This window comes from Phocoena sinus, chromosome 7 (assembly GCF_008692025.1).
Source record: "Phocoena sinus isolate mPhoSin1 chromosome 7, mPhoSin1.pri, whole genome shotgun sequence".
Taxonomy (NCBI): domain Eukaryota; kingdom Metazoa; phylum Chordata; class Mammalia; order Artiodactyla; family Phocoenidae; genus Phocoena; species Phocoena sinus.
Window position 1 is genome coordinate 43,539,149 of NC_045769.1, and position 23,862 is coordinate 43,563,010.

The 23,862-nt window shown below is 40.4% G+C and overlaps 1 protein-coding gene across 3 annotated transcripts in view; it reads right to left on the reverse strand.

Annotated features, from left to right (window-relative positions):
* The window catches only part of MYO1B (myosin IB), a 192,528-nt gene that overhangs the window by 71,245 nt on the left and 97,421 nt on the right, over positions 1-23,862 (reverse strand). For all 3 annotated transcript variants that reach the window (XM_032638061.1, XM_032638059.1, XM_032638060.1), the window contains 2 exons: positions 8,906-9,010; positions 4,915-4,961 (listed from right to left, as the gene is read on the reverse strand). In XM_032638061.1, the coding sequence (XP_032493952.1) occupies positions 4,915-4,961; positions 8,906-9,010 (152 nt within the window). The remainder of the gene's footprint in view (positions 1-4,914; positions 4,962-8,905; positions 9,011-23,862) is intronic.

A 23,862-nucleotide genomic window follows, 5' to 3' on the forward strand; every position in this document is an offset into this window, starting at 1 on the left:
GGACAAAATGGAAGACTTCAAGTTCTGTTTTTATATCTACTCAAATCAAATGCATGATTATGTGGTGTGACCAACTCAGAATCAAAGGCTCATCATTATTACCTTCTTTGGCTTTTAATCTAGATTATACAGAAATATATAACCCATGTTCACATTACACCTTATAGATGGTACCTTAAACACACAGAAACACACATGGAGTCTTACACTGTGATTTTTAGAGAATGGGTCTGGATTGTCTGGTTAAAGAGCAACAAATATATCAAAATAACCCTGAGAGCTGTTTTTTGTTTGGAAAAGGGTGTGTTGATCTAATAAGTAGTCTTTGGTTTTGTTTCATGTTCTACCTTAGTCAGATCGATGGTTTGTAAATAATTCTCCCAGAGAATTACTTTAATTCTATTTTCAAAATAATGGTAAGGGAGGAGAAACATGATCACATGGCACACAATCAACAATGTAATCTGTGATTTTTTTATTAGCTCGTGCATGCTCCCCCACCTTCTCCTTCTTCATTGTCACTGGTCATCTGGCCTTTGTAAGTCTTCACTTGCTCATTAAGCAAATGTTTATCAAGCATTTCCTGGACACTAACGGAGGCACAAGGGAAAGCAAGGCATCACTCCTGCCCTCAAGGAATTTACAGTCTGGGGGGGAAATGAAACATAAATGGGACATAACCATGTATAGGGATACATCCTACAGTGGGATCATGGTGCCGGGCGCAAAGAACAGGGGACAGAGAGGGAGGAGGAGATCTGCCCGACCTTAAAGGCGAAGTAGCAGGAGAAGTCAGGCAGGCAAGGAGGCAAGGGATCAGGAAGGAGCAGGCATAAGCAGTGGCATCCGTGAGGATGGTGGGGGAAGTCAGAGCACATCATGACACCGACATTTTCTCCTGACAGCCAAGTTGTGTCATTAAACGTTCCTCAACAAGGACACCATGATCAGACTTGCCTCTTTACAAGACCACTCTGGCTAGTGTGGAATGGACTGGAAAGGACCTATCAGATGTAGCTGACAGAGGTGGCAGCAATTAGGGGAGAAACGCTGGTGGCTTTACGCCGGAATAGCAAAAGAGGAAAGTAAACAGAGTTGAGAGCTACCCAGAGAGTCACGATGACTGGTCATGGTTGGATGGAGAAGGTAAGAAAGGAGGGTGTTCAAGAATTTAAAAGTCCAGGAATGTGGCCCAGGCAACTGAGTGGATAGCGACACTCTCCAGGATGCGAGGGGACACTGGAGGCAAAGCAGACATGAAGGAGGGAGAAAGAGTAACTTCACAAGAGTGTCAGAGGATGACCGTATGAGAGGGGATGATTTTGGTGGCAGGTGGTCCCTGGGCAGAGGAGGCGAAAGATCTCGAGTACAGATGCAGAGAGATAAGTGTGAGAAAGGAGCGTGTATACTACTGATATGGAGACAGGAGAGGTGCCAAGGAGCAGGGCTAATTTGGTTGGAGAGCTTGGAAGAGGATGATTTCTGTGAAGCAGGCATAACAGCATCAGCTGAGAGTAAAGGATAGAAGCTTTGAAGAGAGTAGAGCAAACACTGTGGAGAAAGGAAAAGGAAGCTGACCAGGGCTAACACGGAGAACTCAGCTGACGCCCACACTGATGACTCCCCAAACGCTTGGTTCTGGTCCTGGCACTAGACTACTCACAAATAACCAGCGGCTTCCCACCACCTACAAAGTAAAGTCTGAGACCCTGACCCTGCTACTCCAGGCCCTCCAGCTGGGGCCCGGACCCACCTTCCCAGCCCTCTGGCCCACGGCTCCATTCACAGACTCCCTGGCCTGGCCATTAACTCTGGCAAATGAAGGTCCACACTGGTTTCTCTCCTCAGTTTCTCAGGCTGTACTGCCACCTCCTGCTGCCTGCCACCCCATTTTGGCTTCTTTAAATCTTATGGACCCACTCAGGACTGTCCCCTGCCCCAGACTCCTCCAGCTTCTCTATTCTGAGCTTCCATAACACTTCATCTATACTTTTCAATGGGGGACTTACTAGTTTATGTGTTGTGTTATAATTATTTTCAGCCATGTCCATTTTTCCTGACTAGTTTATAAGCTTCTTAAAAATAGGTATTCAGGGCTTCCCCAGTGGCACAGTGGTTGGGAGTCCGCCTGCCGATGCAGGGGACACGGGTTTGTGCCCCGGTCCGGGAAGATCCCACATGCCGTGGAGCGGGTGGGCCCGTGAGCCATGGCTGCTGAGCCTGTGCGTCCGGAGCCTGTGCTCCGCAACGGGAGAGGCCACAACAGTGAGAGGCCCGCGTACCGCAAAAAAAAAAAAAAAAGGGTATTCATTCATCAATAAATCAATGTTTTCTGAGTGTCCACTATGGCACCGGCCCTGCTCTAGCTCCTGGGGCCACATCAGTGAACAAGAGGCCGAGGTGCTCGCTTCCTCCACGCCTACTCTCCAGGGCCAATGATGATGTAAACGGGGGAAGGGAGCACATAACTCCAGAGACTGTTGAATGCCTAAAATAATGAAAATGGGATGAAGTCACAGAGTCTCCAGACAGCATCATGGAAGTGACATCTGAGATAAGACCTAAATGATACGAGACGCCAGCCATACAAAGATCTGGGGACAGAATGCATGGTGTAGAAGGACCGGCAACAGCAAAGGCCCAAGTCCAGGAAGCACTCGGCACACCTGCCGGGCACAAAGGCCTGTGTGACTGAGGCCCAGGGAGCCGGGGAAGGCTGGGCCGGCCCACCTTGCGTGGGGAGGCTTGGGGGAGCCCGGGCTATATTTTAGGTGCAAGGGGACTGCAGAGGCTGTCAGCCGGCAGGGGACGGCAGCGTGTAAAGATCGCTCCGGCTACTGGTGGGGAAAAGACTGCAGGCTGCAAGAGGATACGCAGGGAGACCTAAGTTTAACTATGTTTAAAAGAAAACCCGGAGGTTTCAAACAAATGAATGAATTTGTGTGTTTCTATTCTTACTGAATAAGAGGAGTGGTAATGAGATTTTCCAGACCCTAGAGCGCTCTCTCCCACACTCTCCAGTGCCCCAATCAGCTCCTGGCACACCGCAGATGCTCAACAAAATCCCCCTCCAAAGTCCTTAGTCGAGAACAGTGATTTTCGAAGCCTTAAACTGTTTTTTTTCTTTTTTCCCCAAAGCAATGAGTCTCTCTTACTAGAAGCTCAATATGCCAAGTTAAAGTGCTGGGGTGAGGGTCACTGTGAGGCACCTCCATGGGAACAGTGGTCCACACTGTCAGCTACAACGAGGTGCAGGGTCTCCCAGGTTTCTCAGCAAAGAGATCAAAAAATTTATTCGGAGTTAACCTGTCAGACACAGCTGAAGGAAATGTAATTTCCCTGGAGTCATAAACCTCTGTTATATATACAGTAGTAATTTTAAATATAGTAGAGTCCTACTATAATATTATAACACAGACTTGAGTATACTACTGGTCAAAGTCGCACCCACAAAGCAGAGAAATTACTAAAAACTGGGCATAAAATGATTTAGCCTATAATCAAGTATTAATCTCATATCTTAATACCCATGTTATGATAGGATTTCTCTGAAGTTACTTAACAAGCCAAAACACCTGCCAAGCCTTTCGCTAGATTTTCCGATGTCTCTAAGTACCAGTGACTCTTTAAGCAATACGGTTTTCTGTATTTTTATGGCCTACAGACTAAATATATTCGCAAGTATTTTTTTTAAAGCGTGTGTATATGAGATTTGCCAAGAGCAAAAATAAAATCTCTATCCTATAAAGAAGCTTCATCTATTGGAATTACTTCTATCTGCCCACACTTTGCGTCTAATTCTATTTATGTAATGAGATTAGTCATGTTACCACAACAGGAAAAGGCATGGCTCACATCAGTTTTAACAACTTAAGGGGCTAATCCAATGGAAAAAATTCACTGCCTTGGAATTAGGAACCTTAGCCTTCCACTTTCCAATCTATCAAAACGATCTCCACCTGAGGTCATTTGCATGCCTTAAGCACAGGACAACGCCAATGAGAAAAAAGCAGAAAGGGGGCTAAAAGAAGCTGGGGAGTGGAGGTGTGGGGATGCAGGAAGGGTGTCTGGCAGCGAGGCACAGACGATCATCAATAATGGTCCCAAGTAATGTATATGAGAAGACAGCTTATAAAGTAAACGATCTTTTATTATGAAATTTATAAAACTGGCTCAACTATAGAAAAAAAAAGCCATCAATTTCAAAATGCCACCATCACACTCACCATATTTCCCCCAGCTGCCTCCAGGCAGTGTGTGTCCCTGTCAAGACCAGAGGCAGGAAAGAAGGCAGCACAGCTGGGGAGACCCAGGGGCTGATGTGCCAGAGTGTACACTGCAGAGGTGGGAGATGAGGCTGGAAAGGTTTCCACTATGGGAATTAGCATTTTCCAACTCAGCCCGACTCAAAACATCAATTACCTTCAGTTTTTACTATTCAGTCCTCCCCACACCCCCCATTAGCAGCCAAACTTATTGATTTTACCTCTATAAAGTTTTAGAATACACCTCCATCCTTTCTGGTCCCACTGAAGAACAGACAAGAGCTGTAGAGTATACAAACTTGACACCTAGTTTACCCTTCTTTCTATGGAATTTCTGAGTCTTAATCTAAATATCAAAACTCACATTAGTAAAGAGTTACTCTAAACAGCCTCACTGAAATTGCTCATGGAATTTTATGATAGATGACAAGAAAACATGCAAAAAAGATAGCTTGTCACTCCAAGAAGAATTAAAAAGGAAAATTCCAGAAAGCAGAAAAACAGTCCTTATAGAACTTTTAGCTTATGTCTCAATATGGTGTTTCTTATTTTTTAAATGTGTGTATTAAGAAATATTAAACATCTACTGGTTGTTTAAACACACGAGGTAAATATTAGTGTTAACACTTATGCTTATACAAATACTTACAAATCTAGAGGAGTTGTCATTCCTTACAGTCTTGGCATTTCCAAATGCTGGTAGGAAAGAAACAGATGTGTGGTCAAGTGACAGAAAAATAATTTCAAGCCAAAAAATAAAACAAATGTAATATCTGACATCCATAAATCCTAGAAATGCAACTTGTAGCAATGACATTTCTGTCCAGAAAATTTCCATAGAAACTACTTAGCACGAGTCTTAATAAGCTGCTAAAGCTTCCATGTCTTTTTATAAGTTCACAGAAAGAGTCATGCCTATGATTCACAGAATTTTTTTCAAGTACTACTGTAAACTTAATCCTGTCTAATTCAACACATTTTAACTGTTTTGATAGTAGTCAGCTGAATGGCGAGCAAGCAGGGCTTCTGTGCTCTTCTACTGTTATTAACAATGGATAAGGTTATTTTAGAGATGATTACTTAACATTAGCAAAGGTTTTATGAAACTCAATTGATGAGGTTTTCAGGTGGAAAAAGGCATGAGAAACTTTAAATTGTTTAAGTTCGAAATAAAAGGTATTTAAACGTGATTAAATATATAACTGAAATACAGAAAGAGACTTGGAAACATCATCTCCAATAGGCTAAAAATACCATATAGTTTCATTAGTTTATGTCCATCAGACCTAAGTGAAACTTTCCAGAAAAAAAAAAAAAATCAGCCCACAATGCAAAAATCCAAGTTTGTCCCAATCTTAGCTGCTTCGAGGAGCTAGAATCTCCCACAGGACGCCCTTTCAAACGAGAGCACATAAGAACCACAGGATGACACTGCCCCAGGCACAGAACGCTCCTGTTTGACAAAGGTATTTCAGTGTCATGAGGTAAAATGACTGCTTCATCAAGCTTGCGCACAAGATAGGAGCAAATTAATCTGGGCCTTGGTAGTAGAGGATGTAAGTGGAATAAATGTAAGTCGTATAAGAAGAGGGGATCCCTGTTTGATGCTCTGAAGCCTAGCAGTGCACCTCAAACTTTAATGTGTAAACCCATCACCTGAGGATCTTGTTCAAGTGCACACTTTGTTTCAATGAGTCAAGGGATGGGCATGAAATTCTGCTTCTCTACCAATACCCTCCCACCCCACCCCGAGGCTGTTACTGGGATCTGTGGGCCACAGGGCAGCAGCAAGGACTGCAGAGTGATGCACGATGATGTGGCAAACAGAAATGAATCTTTAAATTAAGAGGTCGGGCATCAAATCCCTGGAAGCCGCCACAACTTCATTAAATTAAGATTAGCCTAACAAGAGCTCACATGATTAACAATGGCTAAAAGCTGGTCCAAGTTTTGAAAGCAATCACCTGATCAAGATGTGTAACGCTCACTGTGGATATTCAGTAGCCAAACCTGCTGTGTTATATTTCACGTTAGCTAGTATTTTTATGTTTTTGATTGTAAAAAAAAAAAAAATAATAGTTGCCTCCTGCTAGTTAAGACAAAATTTAAAGTCAACACAGGGCAAGTTCTTTGATTCAGAGATTCCACTTGGAATGGGTATGGTTTCGTAGGTCTCGTAGGTCCCTGACACCAAATTCTCTCTTCAACAGAAAATAAGCTGAGATGTTATATTAAGTAAGGAAACCTGCACATGGGAAACACTCAAAAAAGGATGCTGAAGAGGTTCACATCCTTATCCTACGTCCACCACCAGCTAAAGGATTTTAATAAATGCAACCTTGATAATGGTGAGTGTTGACCTAGTCATCATGAAGACCATGACATTTTTCGTGTTTTCACAGGCTAGATCTTTGTGGTGGGTGTCAACACGCAGGGATGCCATATTAACTAATTTGTACAGCCCCAAAGTCCAGCACGAGACGCTGACACATAACGGAGAGTTTATTGTGGCTTGAAGGTCAAGGGCAAGTGAAGGAATTGCTTCAAAAAAACTTTATTCAGGGTGCCATTTGCAAGCCATAAACCATCTTTTCATCAAACAAATCTGAGTTGCACATTACTAAACACAGCTCTAAACACTAAAGTCTTTTACTGTGAGCCACAGAATCAAAAACAAGTGTTCCATTATAGAACACTTGAGACACATTCCTCAATTGTTTTTTTTAAGTTCATTGTTCTAAATGTTCATTTACAGTAGCAGCTCCAGTTAGAAAGTAAAGCATTCCCACAAAAGATAATACATGCCCACAGTAGACATTTCTTCCAGTTCCTGCACTGGGGCCTAGTTTCAAATACCATTGAATAAAGGGCCAGATTCTAATCACAGATGCAAGCTATAGCATTCCACAGTGTTTCTCCTTTAGATCACAGCATTCTGAAAATAAGCATCTATAGAAATATAACACATGTATAGCATCCTAACTAAAAGCAAAAGACAGTAAGCAAAAAGTAAAAGACTGGGATAATAAGATAAAGATAAAACACTTTCTACAACAGCTTCTTTATTTGTTAGGTCCTGAAGGGGAAGAAAGGTCAATAACAATGTAACAGGTGTTCTGGCCTTTGCTTTTCACAAGCAAAGTATTCTCATGAGTTTTATTTCACTGTCTGGAGGATAAAGATGCATGGTGCCTCCTTGTAATAAAGTGGAAGGAGGGACTAGGCCTGAGTAACAAAGACAATGGGCAGAGTTCTGTTCCTCCATACTGGGGCGGCAGAGGGGGGGTCTCCCCCCACAGAGCGGTTCTGCTTTAATCCATGTTAAATCTTGACCTTCCATGACTTCGAACAAAGGGCTGAACCACACTACTCTTCTAGACCAGAGATTCTGATCAAGGTGGTCTTGATCCCCTCAGGGGACATCTGGCATTGTCTGGAGACATTTTCAATGGTAACAACTAGAGGCAGGGGTGCTATTGGCATCCAGTGGTTAGAGGCCAGGGATACTGCTAAACATCCTACACCGCACAGGACAGCACCCCACAGCAAAGACTTATCCAGTCCAAAATGTCAACAGCACCAAGGTTGAGAAACCTACTCTACCCCAACAACTGTGTTAAATGACAACACTGGCGTGCTTACAATATAAAGCAAGGCAAAGGGCTTTCCAGCAATAGGAAGAGGCTTTGAGTTACTGTTTCCAACATAAGGATGGTTTATACTGATGGTTTATGCCAACCTCCACGGCAGAAGGGAACTTCTCTCCAGCTTTGTTTTCTGATGGTATTATGAACTAAATGTTTGTGTCCCTACCCGACCCCACCGCCCAATTCATATTTTGAAGCTCTAACCCCCCAATGTAATGGTATTTGGAGATGGGGCCTCTGGGAGGTAGTTAGATGAGGCCAGGAGCCAGCGCCCACCTGCCCATCATCCCCCCTCCCCCTCCCATATACACACACAAAGAAGAGGTCATGTGAGCACATAGCAAGATGGCAGCTGCCTACAAGCCAAGGCTTCAGAAGAAAACCTACCTTGCCAGCAGGTGATCTTAGACTTCGGAGCCTCCAGAAGTGTGAGAAAATAGATTTCTGTTGTTTAAGCCACCCACTCTATGGTACTTTGTTATGGCAGCCCAAGCTGACTAACAGACACAGATGGCCAACCACAGAATTTGAGCTCTAAAGTCAGGTTTAGGCTTTTTGTAACCCTGAGAAAACTGGTCCTTAAATATTTCTCTGGCATAGCCTTGGTTTCCCTGACAACAGAAATCACCAGCCATGGGTGTTATCCTGAATGATAAAATAGCACTGCCCTCACATTGCTCTTTTCCACCAAGTTTCTCCCAGCTGTCAAGTCAAATGCAAATATCAGTTGATTATTATTAAGCAAAAGGTAAGTAATTCAAATAAAAATTAAAAGGGAGAAAAATGATTGCAAGTGGGAGAGCTCCTTTTACACGAGTAAAGCGTTCCCTCCTTCAAGTGCGTGAAGCCAGGAGTTCCTAGGATGCCGCTACCTTTTGCTCAGCAGGTCTGGGCCTGACTCTCCCCCTCCCAGCCCACCAGGTGTCAGAAGTGCCCGGAAAACTGGATTTACCGTTCCAGTCATACTGACCCAAGGTACACAGAAAATCCTACCTTCCAGGACTGGGTTGGACTGTAAAAGCTGTTCTTTGACTTGATTAACTTCTGCTCCTTTTCCACAAACAGCTGCTACGTAGGACATAACAAGCTTGCTGGCCTCTGTGGATGAAAACAAGCCATATTAATAAATTAAGCAGAAATCTTTTTTTCAACTTTCAGGGGAAAAGATTTGGGAGAGAAGGCCCACTAACAGTGTTTTCAAATGACTTCACTCCTGGGAGCAAAGAATGTTTTGGGAACCTTTAAAAATATTCGTGCTTTCTATTCAGACATGTCATTGATTCAGATATAACAGGAATTGTGCTTAAAGGTTATCACTGGGCTGCTAAAAAATTGGCTGAGTAAACAGAGCCAACAAAATCTGAGGAGGACTATCTTCTTAAAGCAATTGTTTCTTAAAAAACTAAAACTAGAGCTACTATATGATCCAGCAATCCCACTCCTGGGCATATATCCGGAGAAAACCATAATTCGAAAAGGTACATGCACTCCAAGTTCATTGCAGCACTATTTACAATAGCCAAGACACGGAAGTAACGTAAGTGTCCACTGACAAACGAATGCACAATGAAGATGTGGTATATACAAATAACAGAATACTACCCAGCTATAAAAGAATGAAATAATACCATCTGCAGCAACATGGATGGACCTAGAGATTATCATACTAAGCGAAGTAAGTCAGACAAAGACAAATATCATATGCTATCACTTATATGTGGAATCTTAAAAAATGACACAAATGAACTTATTTACAAAACAGAAACAGACTCACACACGTAGAAAACAAACTATGGTTACCAAAGGGGAAAGGGGGGGAGGGATAAATTAGGAATTTGGGAGCAACAGACACACACTACTATATATAAAATAAACAACAAGGACCTACTGTATAGCACTGGGAACTATACTCAATATTTTGTAGTAACCTGTATGGGAAAGAATCTGAAAAAGAATGTGTGTGTGTGTGTGTGTGTGTGTATGTATGTGTGTGTATATATATATATATATATATATATATATATTTAAGTGAATCACTTTGCTGTACACCTGAAACTAATATAACATTGTAAATTAAACATACTTCAATAAAAAATAGATTTTTTAAAAAAGCAATCATTTATATATAATTACTATATTATACATAGGTGATTCAAGTCAAAATTAACTTGATAACCTGGGTGTCTTTATCAAATGTATTTTTTAAATTTAAAAGAACTGTCCTTCCTCAAAAATAGTTTCTAAATAAAATTGGTTTGCTTACAATCAGATTAAATTAATTACTCTTCAAATTGATTAAAAAACTAAGCAACTAATCTTAAGGATTTGAATACAAGAAATACAGACCTTCCAGGGCATCTTCTAGTTGTTTTCATAGGCTTCACTCGTAGAACAAGTTCCCTGCTAAAAGAAGCAGGCCACCGGAGGCATATGAAGAATTCTTAGCTCAAACTGGTAAGGTGGGCCAAATTTGGTTTTATCCTTCCACTATTAGTACATGTCTCCTCTTAGCATCTGTTTCCAAGAACCTGATCCTTTTAATACTGAGTTCCAAGGAATGATGATAGATATTCAGGGGAAATGAAGTCTAAAGTCAAATGAATTTGGGGCCACAGTAAGTTAGATGAAGTGAAATAGGTTTCCTTTTAAAATGGCTTCTTAAAGGAGCATGTGCATTGTGGAACTCTGGAAAAAGATGGAGAATGCACCATCTCCCAAACTTATTTGCCATAGAATCTGTTTCTCATTCAACTGTCCTAGTTCTAATGTTCCATAATCAGGATCTGGGAAATACTCAACTATTAAATGTCAGTAGAATAAAACATGGGCCCAGGTCCAGGCAGTCAAGGCAAGAAAGACCAATCTCCCAAATCTTGCTTTCTTGCAAGTTCTCTGCTCTGGTGCCACTGTCTGAGGGCAGGAAAGCCTTCCCCAGGTGTGAGTGGCAGTACCCCTACCTATGGGTGGAAGGGGACAAACCTCAACGCTGCTCTTTCTCACAGGGAGACCTGCAGGTGACTTCCAGCCCATTTCCCACCACTGAAGAAATAATAAATGAACAGTTGGAACGCAACCTTGGGCGCATTGCCCAACATGTGCTTCAGGGCCTATATACAGCCCCAAAGCATCACCTAATAACAGGAGCCACAGAGCACCAAGAATCTATGCAGGTCCCATAAAGTTCTCAAGGGAGTGCTAGCAAATATGGTGCAGAAGAAGCAGGTGATCTCATGGAGCTGAGGATTGTGGTGGGATGCTGGGTACTTCTTCAATGGTTGGAGTTAAATCTCCCTCCAGTTTGCTTTCTGGGTAACGAGAATGGGTCCAAGTAGATTCTCTGGTGGTCTGTGATGGCGGATCTCTGCAGTCTCCTTTTAAAGACTGTAGCTGAGAAACATCAGTCTTTTCATCTTTGCAATACCCTCCCTCCAAAGGGCATAGTCCCTTAACACATCCTCCATTGCGTAAAGTTCCTGAGCTACGTTTTCCAACGTTCTCAGGGTTTAACTATTTAAAGGCCGGTGAACTGTATGGACACACGTCTGCTGCTCCATCAGGCTGAACTGGCCTCAGTCATGAACAAAGAGTTTATATACTATTACGTTTCATTTCACTTCTTGGTGCTACATTCCCCTCTACCCACCAGTTCACACTGGAACTCTTCTGTCACTTTGCGATACTCTGTTTCTAGGCTCCCTGGCTTTCAAAGTCAGGTGAGGCTGCCCTCCCAGCAAATTCCTGACATCTGTGCTACCTGGTCTCCAACTGTGGGCCAACTCTCCTGCATCGCCCACACATTCCAACCCTACAGTCTGGCCTCTGAAACAACTCACCTCCAGGCTTTCTCATCATCCTGCTTTCTCAGCAGCATTCTCTGGTCCCCATCCCCACCTACACTCTCACATGTATTTTGTATATTCTTTCTTGACTTGAATTTCTAGCCTTCCTACCCATTACACTATTAGAAGAGTGGAAGCATTTATAGACAAAACAACTCCAGACAGTGGCAAACACACACACACAAATATATACGTACATATTTTACATGAAAAGCTAAGTTTTCTTTTAGGTAAACTGGCCAGAAATAGTAAAAGTGCAGGTCAGCCTATATTGCTTATTCCAGTGATTATGAACCTCACTGCAGCCAAACCTCCAACCTCAGATACATGGCTACACCCAGTTCTCTGGAAATCCTGTTCTGGTCCAGGGTGGACACCATGGACAAACTGCTTTGTGTGTATGTGTGTGGGAGCAGACGGAGGAGGGGGAGGTGATCAACCAAGAATGAGAACTCTTTGGTGGCTGCTAGAATTGATCTGACCTCTCAGAGACCTTTTAATGGCCTGAACCAAATGGCATCAAATTCTCTCAGGGTCAAATCTATTTAAAAATGGCGCCAGGAGCAGATCTATTGGAATTTGGATTGGACCTACGTCATATGGCTGTTAAATTGTATGTAAACCCACAATATCTACTGGGATGTAAAGATTGGTTAACTTAAATTGAAACAAGGAATCAGTTTTATTAACTTTAAAATCTATTTAAGTAATTCAAATATCATTTTTAAATATACTTCGAAGATCCTTCTTTCTAAATTGTTAAAAAGATTTTATGCTCAGGTTCTTTTTTTTTTAATTTTATTTTTTGCAGTACTAAGGCCTCTCACTGCTGTGGCCCCTCCCACCGCGGAGCACAGGCTCCGGACGCGCAGGCTCAGCGGCCATGGCTCACGGGCCCAGCCGCTCTGCGGCACGTGGGATCTTCCCGGACCGGGGCACGAACCCGCGTCCCCTGCATCGGCAGGCGGACTCTCAACCACCGCGCCACCCGGGAAGTCCTATGCTCAGGTTCTTAACTATCTTCAGGAATTCTATTGCTGCGCTCATTTTAATAATTCATTTTTGGAAGCTGGGATTAAGGGTAATTTTCTCCAAAGTCTCATTGTCTAAAAGAGACAACTCATTATTTTCCTGACATAATACTTGATCTTTAACTCAAGTAGTTCATGAGATAGTCGCTACTTTAGAAAAAATAAGTAAACCTGTACGGACAAGTTGCAAGGTCCAATGTATTTTAGAGGACTGTTTTCATTATATTTCATCATGCTGCAAACAGGAAGTAACAGTTATCTCATGAGGTTTTCTGCTTCATTTCCTTTGGCTCTTCTGTGCTAAAGTTCAAATAAATTTGCATCTTTATTCAAATGTTTACATATTTATCCAAAACAAAACTCTATGTAATAACCTCTATGAATGAAAAATATTGTATTTCTGAGGAGAATCGAGAATTAAATTATCATCCTCCTCCATACTGCAAAGCCTAGTTCTTGAATCATGTGGACTATCATAGGTACCAACTAAACATGACCTTGGCAAGCACAGCATAAAATCTTAAGCATTTTCCAAGGCAATACTTTTGAGTAGACCGAATGCATTAATCTAGTAATCATACTCTCAGTGACAACGTCTTGCATGTTTGCTGTAAAAATATAAAAGGATTCTATGTAGGACAAAAAGGTGTATTCTTCACGTGTACTCAAAATACTGAAAAGCACTGCCATTCTAGATATAAGAATGCTGGCATTTAAAATTGGCAAGTCATAACAGCATTGCTTAGAACTCATTCTTAGTTCATCATTTTCTCTAACTCACAGATACTTTACATATGTAGATTTATGTGCATATATATGTTTGAATGTTGAATTTTAAAATGCATTGAGTTGGACAAACAAAATATGAAGTCTTCAAAGTCAAAATATCTTCTCACCAGAAAACAGTAGAACACCTAGGGTTATCAGATATCCTGCACTAATGAACAAATGGCCTATAACAAAACATTTCTAGATCAAAATATCTAGACCAGAATTCATTTCTATAAAGGATGGAAAGGGGTTATAGATGATCGTTTATGATTCTGGGAATTTTAAATTCCTGTTAAGGTAAGAATGATAACTAATTTAACTCTGTATACTCTGGTACCTTGCATTGGGTTGTGAATAGTATCTACTATATGTTATTATATAATTATGTAATATGTAATCATATAACCATATAAATTCATATACTATAATATTCTTTATGTAAGAAAACATTGTGAAATAGCAATCAGTGAATGAGAAAGGGAAAACAATGAAAGACATTTGTAACCATGAGGACAAAAGGATGGGAATCTCATGGGCAAGTATGAAAACCTATGCATGCAATCGAGCAGGCTCCACACAGCTACTGTGTCAGGAAAAAAAGGTAGGAATACAAGCAAGGCTTATTCTGAGGGTTTTTTTCAGAGCTAATAAATTTATCCAGGAGTTAACAAATATCGATGCATGCACGCATAGATACAAATAAAATCATAGGTCACATACATATCATATAAACTATGTCATATAGCATAGAGAAAGCCATACATTTATACACACACAAATACTGGCATATTTATCTACTTCTATACCTCTCTATCTCCTTGGTTAAGACACCCAAGTTTTTCTAGGGACTATGCTTACAAAGGTCTGGTGGTCCAGTGACCTAAAGAGTATGACTGCCTAAATCAAGCAAGTCATGTTTGTATACAATGAAACAAGGACTCTGTAACACAGAAGAACACCCTTTTTTAGCAGTCCTGAGTCTGCAGTGCTGCAAAATCACCCAGCTGCAGCACATCCAAACTGACCCGACAGGCAGCTGGGAACTGCCCCGATCACTGTACCAAAAACATGGGTCTTGCAATGAGAAACGCAGCCTCTGCTCCAAAAGGAATCATGAACGGCAATGTTTTTATTGAAATACAACTATATGTAAGTTGCTTTGCTTCTGAAAGTTGGCCACAAAATCTGATAATTCATGTCAAACACGTGAGTCAAGAGAGGCCTCTCTCACATGAGGAAGAAACAAAACAAAGCTCACGACATTTTGGCCTCGAGCTTGCTTAGCTATTCTGCTTCCATGTGGAGATGTTCAGCATTGGAAAATGCTCATGGATGTTTAGGCTACAGTCAGTCACTCACATCTCTGTTGCTGACCGAGTCAGAAAACTATCACAGATGTAGAGCAGTACAAGCTCACTTGGGGTTCAGAACCAAGGGTCTTAATGAGCAAGGCAGGCTTTGTAACTCTTTTAGCAGATGGCTGCTGTAAAATTAGAAATCAAATAATTTTTAATGCTTTCATATATCAGGATCATCTTCTCAGGCCCACAGTTTACTCTGATGGCCTTGGAAAAATGCAGTTACGATGGTTCCCTCATGTTCTGCCCCCCTGCCCCCATCGGTGCTTGAATGATTTCCCACAAACTATTTGTATTCATGATAGTGAATTGTGAGTTCACTGCCTAGAAATAGTTGGGCACTTTTATGAGGCATGATGAATTTTTTATTTAGCACAGCAGTAATGAATTAAATAGGACCCCAAAGGATTCAAAATGTTCACGCCTCTCCCTGGGTGCCCACATTATACAACCCCACAGTGTAAGAGTGTCTCCAGTGTTTAAGACCAGTAACATCATCATCTGCCAAGGGGGGTTTACAACCTCGTTAACTTAATTACTTCTTATAAAATGAGCCCTCTGATACTACATGGTGGTTCTGTATATGCTATTAAGCAAAAACTCTCACCGAAAAGAGATGCTATACGTAAGTACACAGCAGGTTCCAGGCCTTCAATAAATGTTAGTTCTCTTCTTCTTTCATTCATTCACTAACACAAAAATGCTAATAGCTACATGTATTCAAAAAAATTTTGGTGACTAAGATAATGTGACTTTTCAAAAATGGCCTGGCATTCCTCTTCCCCACAGAATTGAGAGTAAACCCCTTCTTGAAATTCCTCACACACTGTACTGCAATCTCTGTATTATTTTCCATCATTTCATGTTCCCGTAAGTAATCTCCATGAAACAGAGACATTAAACAACACAAAGTCTACTCAAAACTACAGTCTGATGACAATTAAAACCTTAATACAATTTGAAACAATTTCTGTACCCCTGCTTTCAAAAAGAAAGAAAAGTAGAAAAAGATGGGAATACGTAAGTAAAACACTAGATGTCTCTATGGAAATGGAGAGGTAGGAGATGCTACTGGGATCTATAAATGTAAAGAAAGGGCTGAGCAGCTACCAAAGAGTATAGCTGAGTAGATACTTAAAAACAGCAGCTCTCAGGAGTAGTGTCCACTGCCCAGCACCAGGATTTTAGTGATAATGGACAAGTGAAACATCGCCGGGTTTAAAAAGCACAGTAGCTCAAAAACAAGACAAATGCTTCAAGAGACTTCTGAACAGTTGCTACTCAAAGTATGGTCTGACAACCAGCACTACTCAGAAGCTGGTTGGCCCCTGGACTGCTACTGGTCTATCTACACATGAGAGTAGGCATTGAGAAGTCTTTGTAGCAATTTGGTAGTTTATTTTGTCTGTGGAAACTAAAACCAGAAATCAGGGCCTGAATTTTCTATGTCTTCTTTTATTTTATTTTTCTGGTATTGGTCAGCAGCAGACCGCAAGAGAAGGGAACCTGGAGCTTCCCAGTGGAAGGTTTGGGATGTACTGCTCCAGGCTGTCTGTGGTACCCTCTCCAGCCTCTTGCTGAAGCAGCACCTGTAAACAGAGCTTCCTACCAGAGGAGGAGGTGATGACCCTGTGAAGCAGCTGTCCATTCTTCAGCTTATGACAGAGGGCAAAGGGGTCCTAGAAGGGACTAAATCCAGGGAAGACGATAGGATTTCAAGTGGTGAATGGGACACTGAAACAAAGAGGACAAGTTATTGACCAGAAAAATAGAAGAGAAAAGAGAAGAGAAAAATATAGAAAAGAAGAATGAACTCCATGTGCCACTAGATTTCCACCAGAGGAATAAGGTGTTTTTGTTTCTCTCAGAAAAGAATGAATGCCCTCCCCGTGAAACAGTAACAGCAACCTCCACTCAGTTTCTTAATAAAGAAGGTACACGAGCCTACCAGGAGATGGAATTTTGCTCCAGGAGGAAGCAGTATGGTTTACAACTCTCTGAGAAGGAGGAGGTCACATACTAACATGGCTCATGAGTGGATGTGCTGTCTTCTTGGAACACATGTTCCAGAGGAGATGAAGAACTGGCCAATAACAATCAAACCAGTGACCACAACCCACTTCTGATGACTCACTCAGGAACAAACTGAAACAATCAGATACTCAAAGAAGTCTTTAGACATGATGAAGAATGAGTACAAATCTAAAAAAGTAAATAGGCTTAGGAATATTTTCATCTCTTCCTCCCTTATGCTTTAAAAAAAGAAACACATGTGAAATGATATAAATAGGCTTGTAGATACAGTCAAAGGGATTGAGGTAGGGGTAGGTGGCATGAGATACGTCACTAATGCAAATGACTTCTGTCAGGGACACAGTTTTTAACTTGCCTTGCCACCATTTTCGCTGGTTAACCTGGAAGCAAACAAGAAGCTGTACTGCTTCTAAGAATTAAATTCTGTTTCACAAGAAAAGAACTTGTTAGTGACACGGAAGGAGCAAAAACTTTCCCCCAAGATACCAATGTCCTCTTAAAGTTCTTACTGGAAAGAAAGAGTTCTAAACAACCAAAGATATCACAAATTTCTGAGTAAACAGTGGTAAGAGCCTATATCCAGAGTTCAAATGAATGATCTAAAAAGGGGTGGGAAACTCTATATAATGACACTGCCTACATACAATAAACAGCAAGCCTTTTAGTGAAAAGTAACATGAGCTGCCATTAGAAGGGGGGAAAGCATGAGGGGAAGGTGAAGAACAAGGTCAAGGCTAGATCAAGCAGAATCTTGTGTAACAGGCACACGGGGTTTGGCTTATATTTTGGTGCAATGGAAACTATTAAATATTTTTATGTAAAAAAAAGCTTGATGCAAACAAACATGGAAAAACAATATACCAAAACTGATGAGATGCAGCAAGAATGTTCCAAGAGGAAATTTTATAGCTATAAATGCATACATCAAGAATAAAAGAAAGATCTTAAAAAAAAACCCCTAACGTTATACCTCAAAAAACTAGAAAAACAAGAACTAAGCCCAATCTTAGCAGAAGATACAGCTTTTTTGAGGAAATAATGAAGATTAGAGCAGAAATAAATGAAACAGAGAATCAGGAAAGCAGTAGAAAAGATTAACAAAATTAAAAGTTGGTTCTTTGAAAAAATAAACCAAATTGGCAAACTAACCAAGAAAAAAAGAAAGAGGGCTCAAATAAATAAAATTATAAGTGAAAAAGGAGACATTCAACAGATATCACAGAAATAAAGGAACATAAGCGACTACTATGAACAATTATATGCTAACAAATTAGACAACCTAGAAGAAATGGATAAGTTCCTAGAATCATGAAGAAATAGAAAATCTGAACAGACCGATTACTACTAAGAAGATTGAGTCAGTAATCAAAAACCTCCCAAAAAGAAAAGCCCAAGACCAGAACTATCTCAAACTCTTGCAATACAAAGAAGAGGGAACACTTCCAAACCCAGCATTACCCTTATACCAAAGCCAGATAAGGATACTACAAGAAAAGAAAACTATAGGTCAATATCCTTAATGAATATAAGGGCCAAAATTCACAAAATACTAGCAAACTGAATTCAACAGCACATTAAAAGGACCATATACCATGATCAAGTGGAATTCATCCGTGGGATGCAAGGATGGTCCAACACATGCAAATCAATAAATGTGATACCTCACATTTAACACATACATCACATTTTAATAGAATAAAATCATATGATCATCTCAATAAGTCCAGAAAAAGCATGTGACAAAATTCAACATCCTCTCATGATAAAAACTCTCAACAAATTAGATAAAGAAGGAGTATACATCAACATAATAAAGGCCATACAGGACAAGCAGGCAACTAACATCATACTCAATGGTGAAAGGTTGAAAGCTTTTCCTCTAAGATCAGGAACAAGACAACCCTCCCCACTCCTATTCAACATAGTACTGAAAGTCCCAGGCAGAGCAATTAGGCAAGAAAAAGAAATAAAAGGCATCAGAAACAGAAAGGAAGAAGTAAAATCGTCTCTGTTTACAGATGACAGGATCTTATGTACAGAAGATCCAAAAGACTCCACCAAAAAGACTGTAAGAAGTAATAAACTAATTTAGTAAAGTTGTAGGATACAAAATCAACATACAGAAATCAGTAGCATTTTTTATACTAACAATAAATAATTTTAAAAAGCAATAAAGAAAACTATCCCATTTCCAATAGCAACAAAAACAATAAAATACTTAGGAATAAATTTAACCAAGAGGTGAAAGATCTGTATACTGAAAACGATAAGACACTGGTGAAAGAAATTTAAGTGACACAAGCAAATGGAAAGCTATTTCACATTCGTGAACAGAAAGAATTAATACTGTTAAAACATCCCATACTATCCAAAGCTATCTATAGATTCAATACAATCCCTGTCAAAATTCCAATGGCACTTTTCACAGAAATAGAACAAACAAGCCTAAAATTCATATGGAAGCACAAAAGACCCCAAATAGCCAAAGCAGTATTAAGAAAGAAGAACAAAGCTAGAGGCATCATACTCCCTGATTTCAAATTATACTACAAAGCTACAGTAATCAAAATAGTATGATACTGGCATAAAAACAGACACATAGATGAATGAAACAGAATGAAGAGACCAGAAATAAACCCATGCATAAGGAGTCAACTAATATTTGACAAAGGAGCCAATAATATTCAATGGAAAAAAGGCAGTCTTTTTAATGAATGGTGTTGGGAAAACTGGATATACACATGTAAGAGAATGGAACTGACAAAAATTAACTACCACCCACAAAAATTAACTCAAAATGGATTAAAGACTTAAATATAAGACCTGAAACCGTGAAACTTCTAAAAGAAAACATAGGGGAAAACTCTTAGACACTGGTCTTGGCAATGATTTTTTGGATATGACACCCAAAGCACAAACAACAAAAGCAAAAATAAACAAGTGGGATTACATCAGACTAAAAAGCTTCTGCACAGCAAAAGAAATGATTAACAAATGGAAAGGCAACCTACTGAATGGGAGAAAATATCTGCAAATAATATGACCAATAAGGGGTTAATATCCAAACTACATAAATAGCTCATACAACTCAACCAAAAAAAACCCAAACAATCCGATTAAAAAATGGGCAGAAGACCTGAATAGACATTTTTCCAAAGAAGACATACAGATGGTCAACAGGCACATGAAAAGATGCTCAACATCATTAATTATCAGAGAAACACAAATCAAAACCACAATGAGATACCACCTCACACTTGTCAGAATGGCTAATATCAAAAAAACACAAGAAGTAAATGTTGGAGAGGATGTGGAGAAAAGGGAATTCTTATGCACTCTTGGTGGGAATGTAAATTGGTGCAGCCACTATGGAAAACAGTAAGGAAGTTCCTCAAAAAATTAAAAATAGAACTACCATATGATCCAGCAATACCACTCCTGGGTATATATTCAAAGGGAAAAAAATTACTATGTTGAAGCGATAGCTGCACTCCCGTGTTTATTGCAGCGTTATTTACAATAGTCAAGAAATGGAAACAAGTATGTGTCTGTCTATGGACGAATGAATAGAGAAAAATGTGGTGTGTGTGTGTGTATATATATATACATATATATATACACACACACACACACACACACACACACACACACACAACTGACTATTGTTCAGCCAAAAAAAAAAAGAAGGAAATCCTGCCATTTGTGACAACACGGATGAACCGTGAAGGCATTATACTAACTGAAATAAGTCAGAGAAAGACAAATACTGTATGATCTCACTTATATATGGAATCTAAAAAAAAAAAAGACAAATTCATAGAAACAAAGAGAAGAGTAGATTGTTGGTTTGAGACGGAGAAGGGGGAAATGGAGATGGGTGAAAGGTGATCAGAAGGTACAAACTTCCAGTTAGAAGATGAAGTTCTAGGTATCTAATGTACATCATGGCAACTATAGTTAACACTGTATTGTATACTTAAAAGTTGCTCCGAGGAATTCCCTGACGGTCCAGTGGTTAGGACTTTGCGCTTTCACTGCAGGAAGCATGGGTTCGATCCCTAGTGGGGGAACTAAGATCTTGCATGCCGTGTGGTGAGGCTAAATAAAGTTGCTAAGAGAGTAGATCTTAAAAGTTCTCACCACACACACACAAAAAAAGGTAACTCGAAACAAAATTTTTTTAACAGGCCAAGGGTTTGATCCAGTTTTCAGTTTTACAGATCATTCTGGTGTCTGTGAAAAAAAACTGTAGGCAAGCATAGGGGGAAAAGAAGAGACCTGTTAGATATTGCTACAAACAGTCCTCAAAGGAAGTAATGGTTGGTGGCTTAGTCTAACTAGAGTCGCCATATGGATACAAAGAAATGGAAGAAAGAACTTGGCATGAGATATACTTTAGAGGTAGGGTTGACAGGATTAGAAAATGGGATTCATGTGGAAGATACAGGAAAGGAAAATATCAAGGATGACTGTTACATCTCTAGCTTGAGAAACTAAGCTGATGGGTGGTCCCATTTATTGAGACCAGGAAGTTTGGGTAGGAGGGTAAAATCAAAAGTTCCATTTAGGGCACGCTTAGTTTGAGATGCCTCTGAGAGACCCACATAGACTTGTCAAGCAGGTACTGGATGTGTAAGCTGGAAGACAAAGTAAGAGGTACTGAGTGGAGTGTACAGTTTAGGAGGCAAAAACATAATCTGAGACTAGTTGTGACCGCCCTAAAGAGAATATAGAAAGATAAAGAAAGATGATCCAGAACTAATCAACACAACAACTTTTTATTTTATTTTTGGCCATGCCACGAGGCTTCTGGGATTTTAGTTCCCCGACCAAGGATCGAACCCAGGCCCTCGGCAGAGAGAGCTCAGAGTCGTGACCACTAGACTGCCAGGGAATTCCGCCAAATTAACTTTTAATGAATTAACTATATTTCAATTTTCAGTTGTCAGGATCAGTCTTTGTCCTGGTCTGATTCAGTATTTTCGTCAATTTCTTAAATTAAGACACAGAAGGAGGCTCGGGTTGGAGGATGGCATTTATTCAATCATTCAAATATGTAGTGATTGCCTAATGGGTCCCAGGCATTAAGTCAGGCTATAGAGACACAAAGATGAAGAAAACATAATCCCTGCCTTAAAGAGACACTGGAGGCTAGTTTAAAAAAAAAAAATTACCAACAAGGGCAATGGGTTTAATGGCACTCAAAAAGAATCATGTTCAAAGTATGAAGATACAGCTTAGCACAGTGGATAAAAATGGTGCCATGAATTAAATGTTTGTGTCCCCCTGAAATTCATAAGTTGAAACCTGAACCTCCAAGATGGGGCCTTCAGGAGGTAACTAGGTTTAGATGAGGACATGAGGGTTTAGATGAGGACCTCAGTGATGGGATTAATGTCCTTATAAGAGGAGGAAGACCAGAGCCTGCTCAGGCTCACTTTTAAACTCTCTCCTCCCATGTAAACTCCCTCCTCCCTCACCAGGCACCTTGACTGGACTTCCCAGCTTCCAGAACGATGAGAAATCAATGTCTGTTGTTTAAATCACTCAGTCTCTGGTATTTTGTTACAGCAGCCTGCGCTGAGACAAGTGGGGTCTCTAGAGCTATATATCTACCTGTGTTCAAGATCCCAGCTCTGCCACTTACTCACTGTGTAAGTTTAAGCAAGTTGTTCAACCTTTCTGTGGCTCAATTTCTCCATCATAAAAATGGGGATAAGAATACTTATCTCATACGTGCAATATGCTAACCACAATGCCCAACACATGGTAAGTGCTCATGTGAGTTAGCTATTATTATTTCCCAATGGCATGGCAGTGGTTCTATGGGAGGGAACAGAATCATAAACAAAAGATTCTACATGTAGGCTTAAAATAATTTTGTTGAACAATACCCAACTGAGAAAATCTGACCAAACAGAAGTTAATATACAAGAAACCTATAACACCTTGCTCGATGAAAAGACCAATATGAGTCAATACATGTAGCACATGAATAGAAGTCTCGTATCCACGTTAAGAGGGCAATAGTTTCACGATAACCAGGAGCAAATTTGAAGTATTCTGTTGACTTCTTGGGATGCAATTTTACAAAGCATATTGACAAACTGGGAAGACTCTGGAACAATATGACCATGACAGTGAGGAATTTGGGAACGAGATTCAATCCTCCTGTTACATGTTCGTATACGCACCCTCACAAGTGTACACCTCACTTCACTACACTTAATGTTCTGTATATAAATTGTATGCAGACCTGTATACATTTAGATGTATGTACATATATAGTGTAGAGCTACTGTTTATCTCCTGTACTACACTATAAACTTGACAAGGACAGGAATGGTGTCTGGCTCACCAATGTATCACTGGTACCTACTGCAGTACCTTTCACCTAGTAGGTACTCAGGAATTATTTCCTAGATGAATGAATAAATGAATGTGTATCACATGAGAAATTTTTAAAGAAAAGGGATTTTTAGCCCTAGGAAGCTTTGATGGATGACTTCAAAGAATTAAGTGATTGTCCTGTAGGAGAGAAAGTAGACTAATTTGGTAAGGTCCCAGACTGCAGAGTTAAGACGAATACATAGAGGCAGAATTCACCTCTAGGTAAGGAAGAACTTTTGTTCCCAAACCTGTGTGACAAAGTCCATAGGCCACCTTACAAAGCAGTGAGCCCTGCATCACTACAAAAGGAGTTCGGCTGTCCCTGGGGAGGACCCTACACTAAATGGTCTATAACTAAGATCCCTTCCAATTATATGAGTCTGTGCTTTCTGTTACCTTAGATTCTTACATGCCACTCTTTTCCCCTCCATTTCTGCCCATCCAGAGCCTAGAACCTGCACAACCTTGCAAAGAAACAGTGCACTATGTCTCCAAAGGCTCTGGGAAGGGAGCTGGACACATCTTAT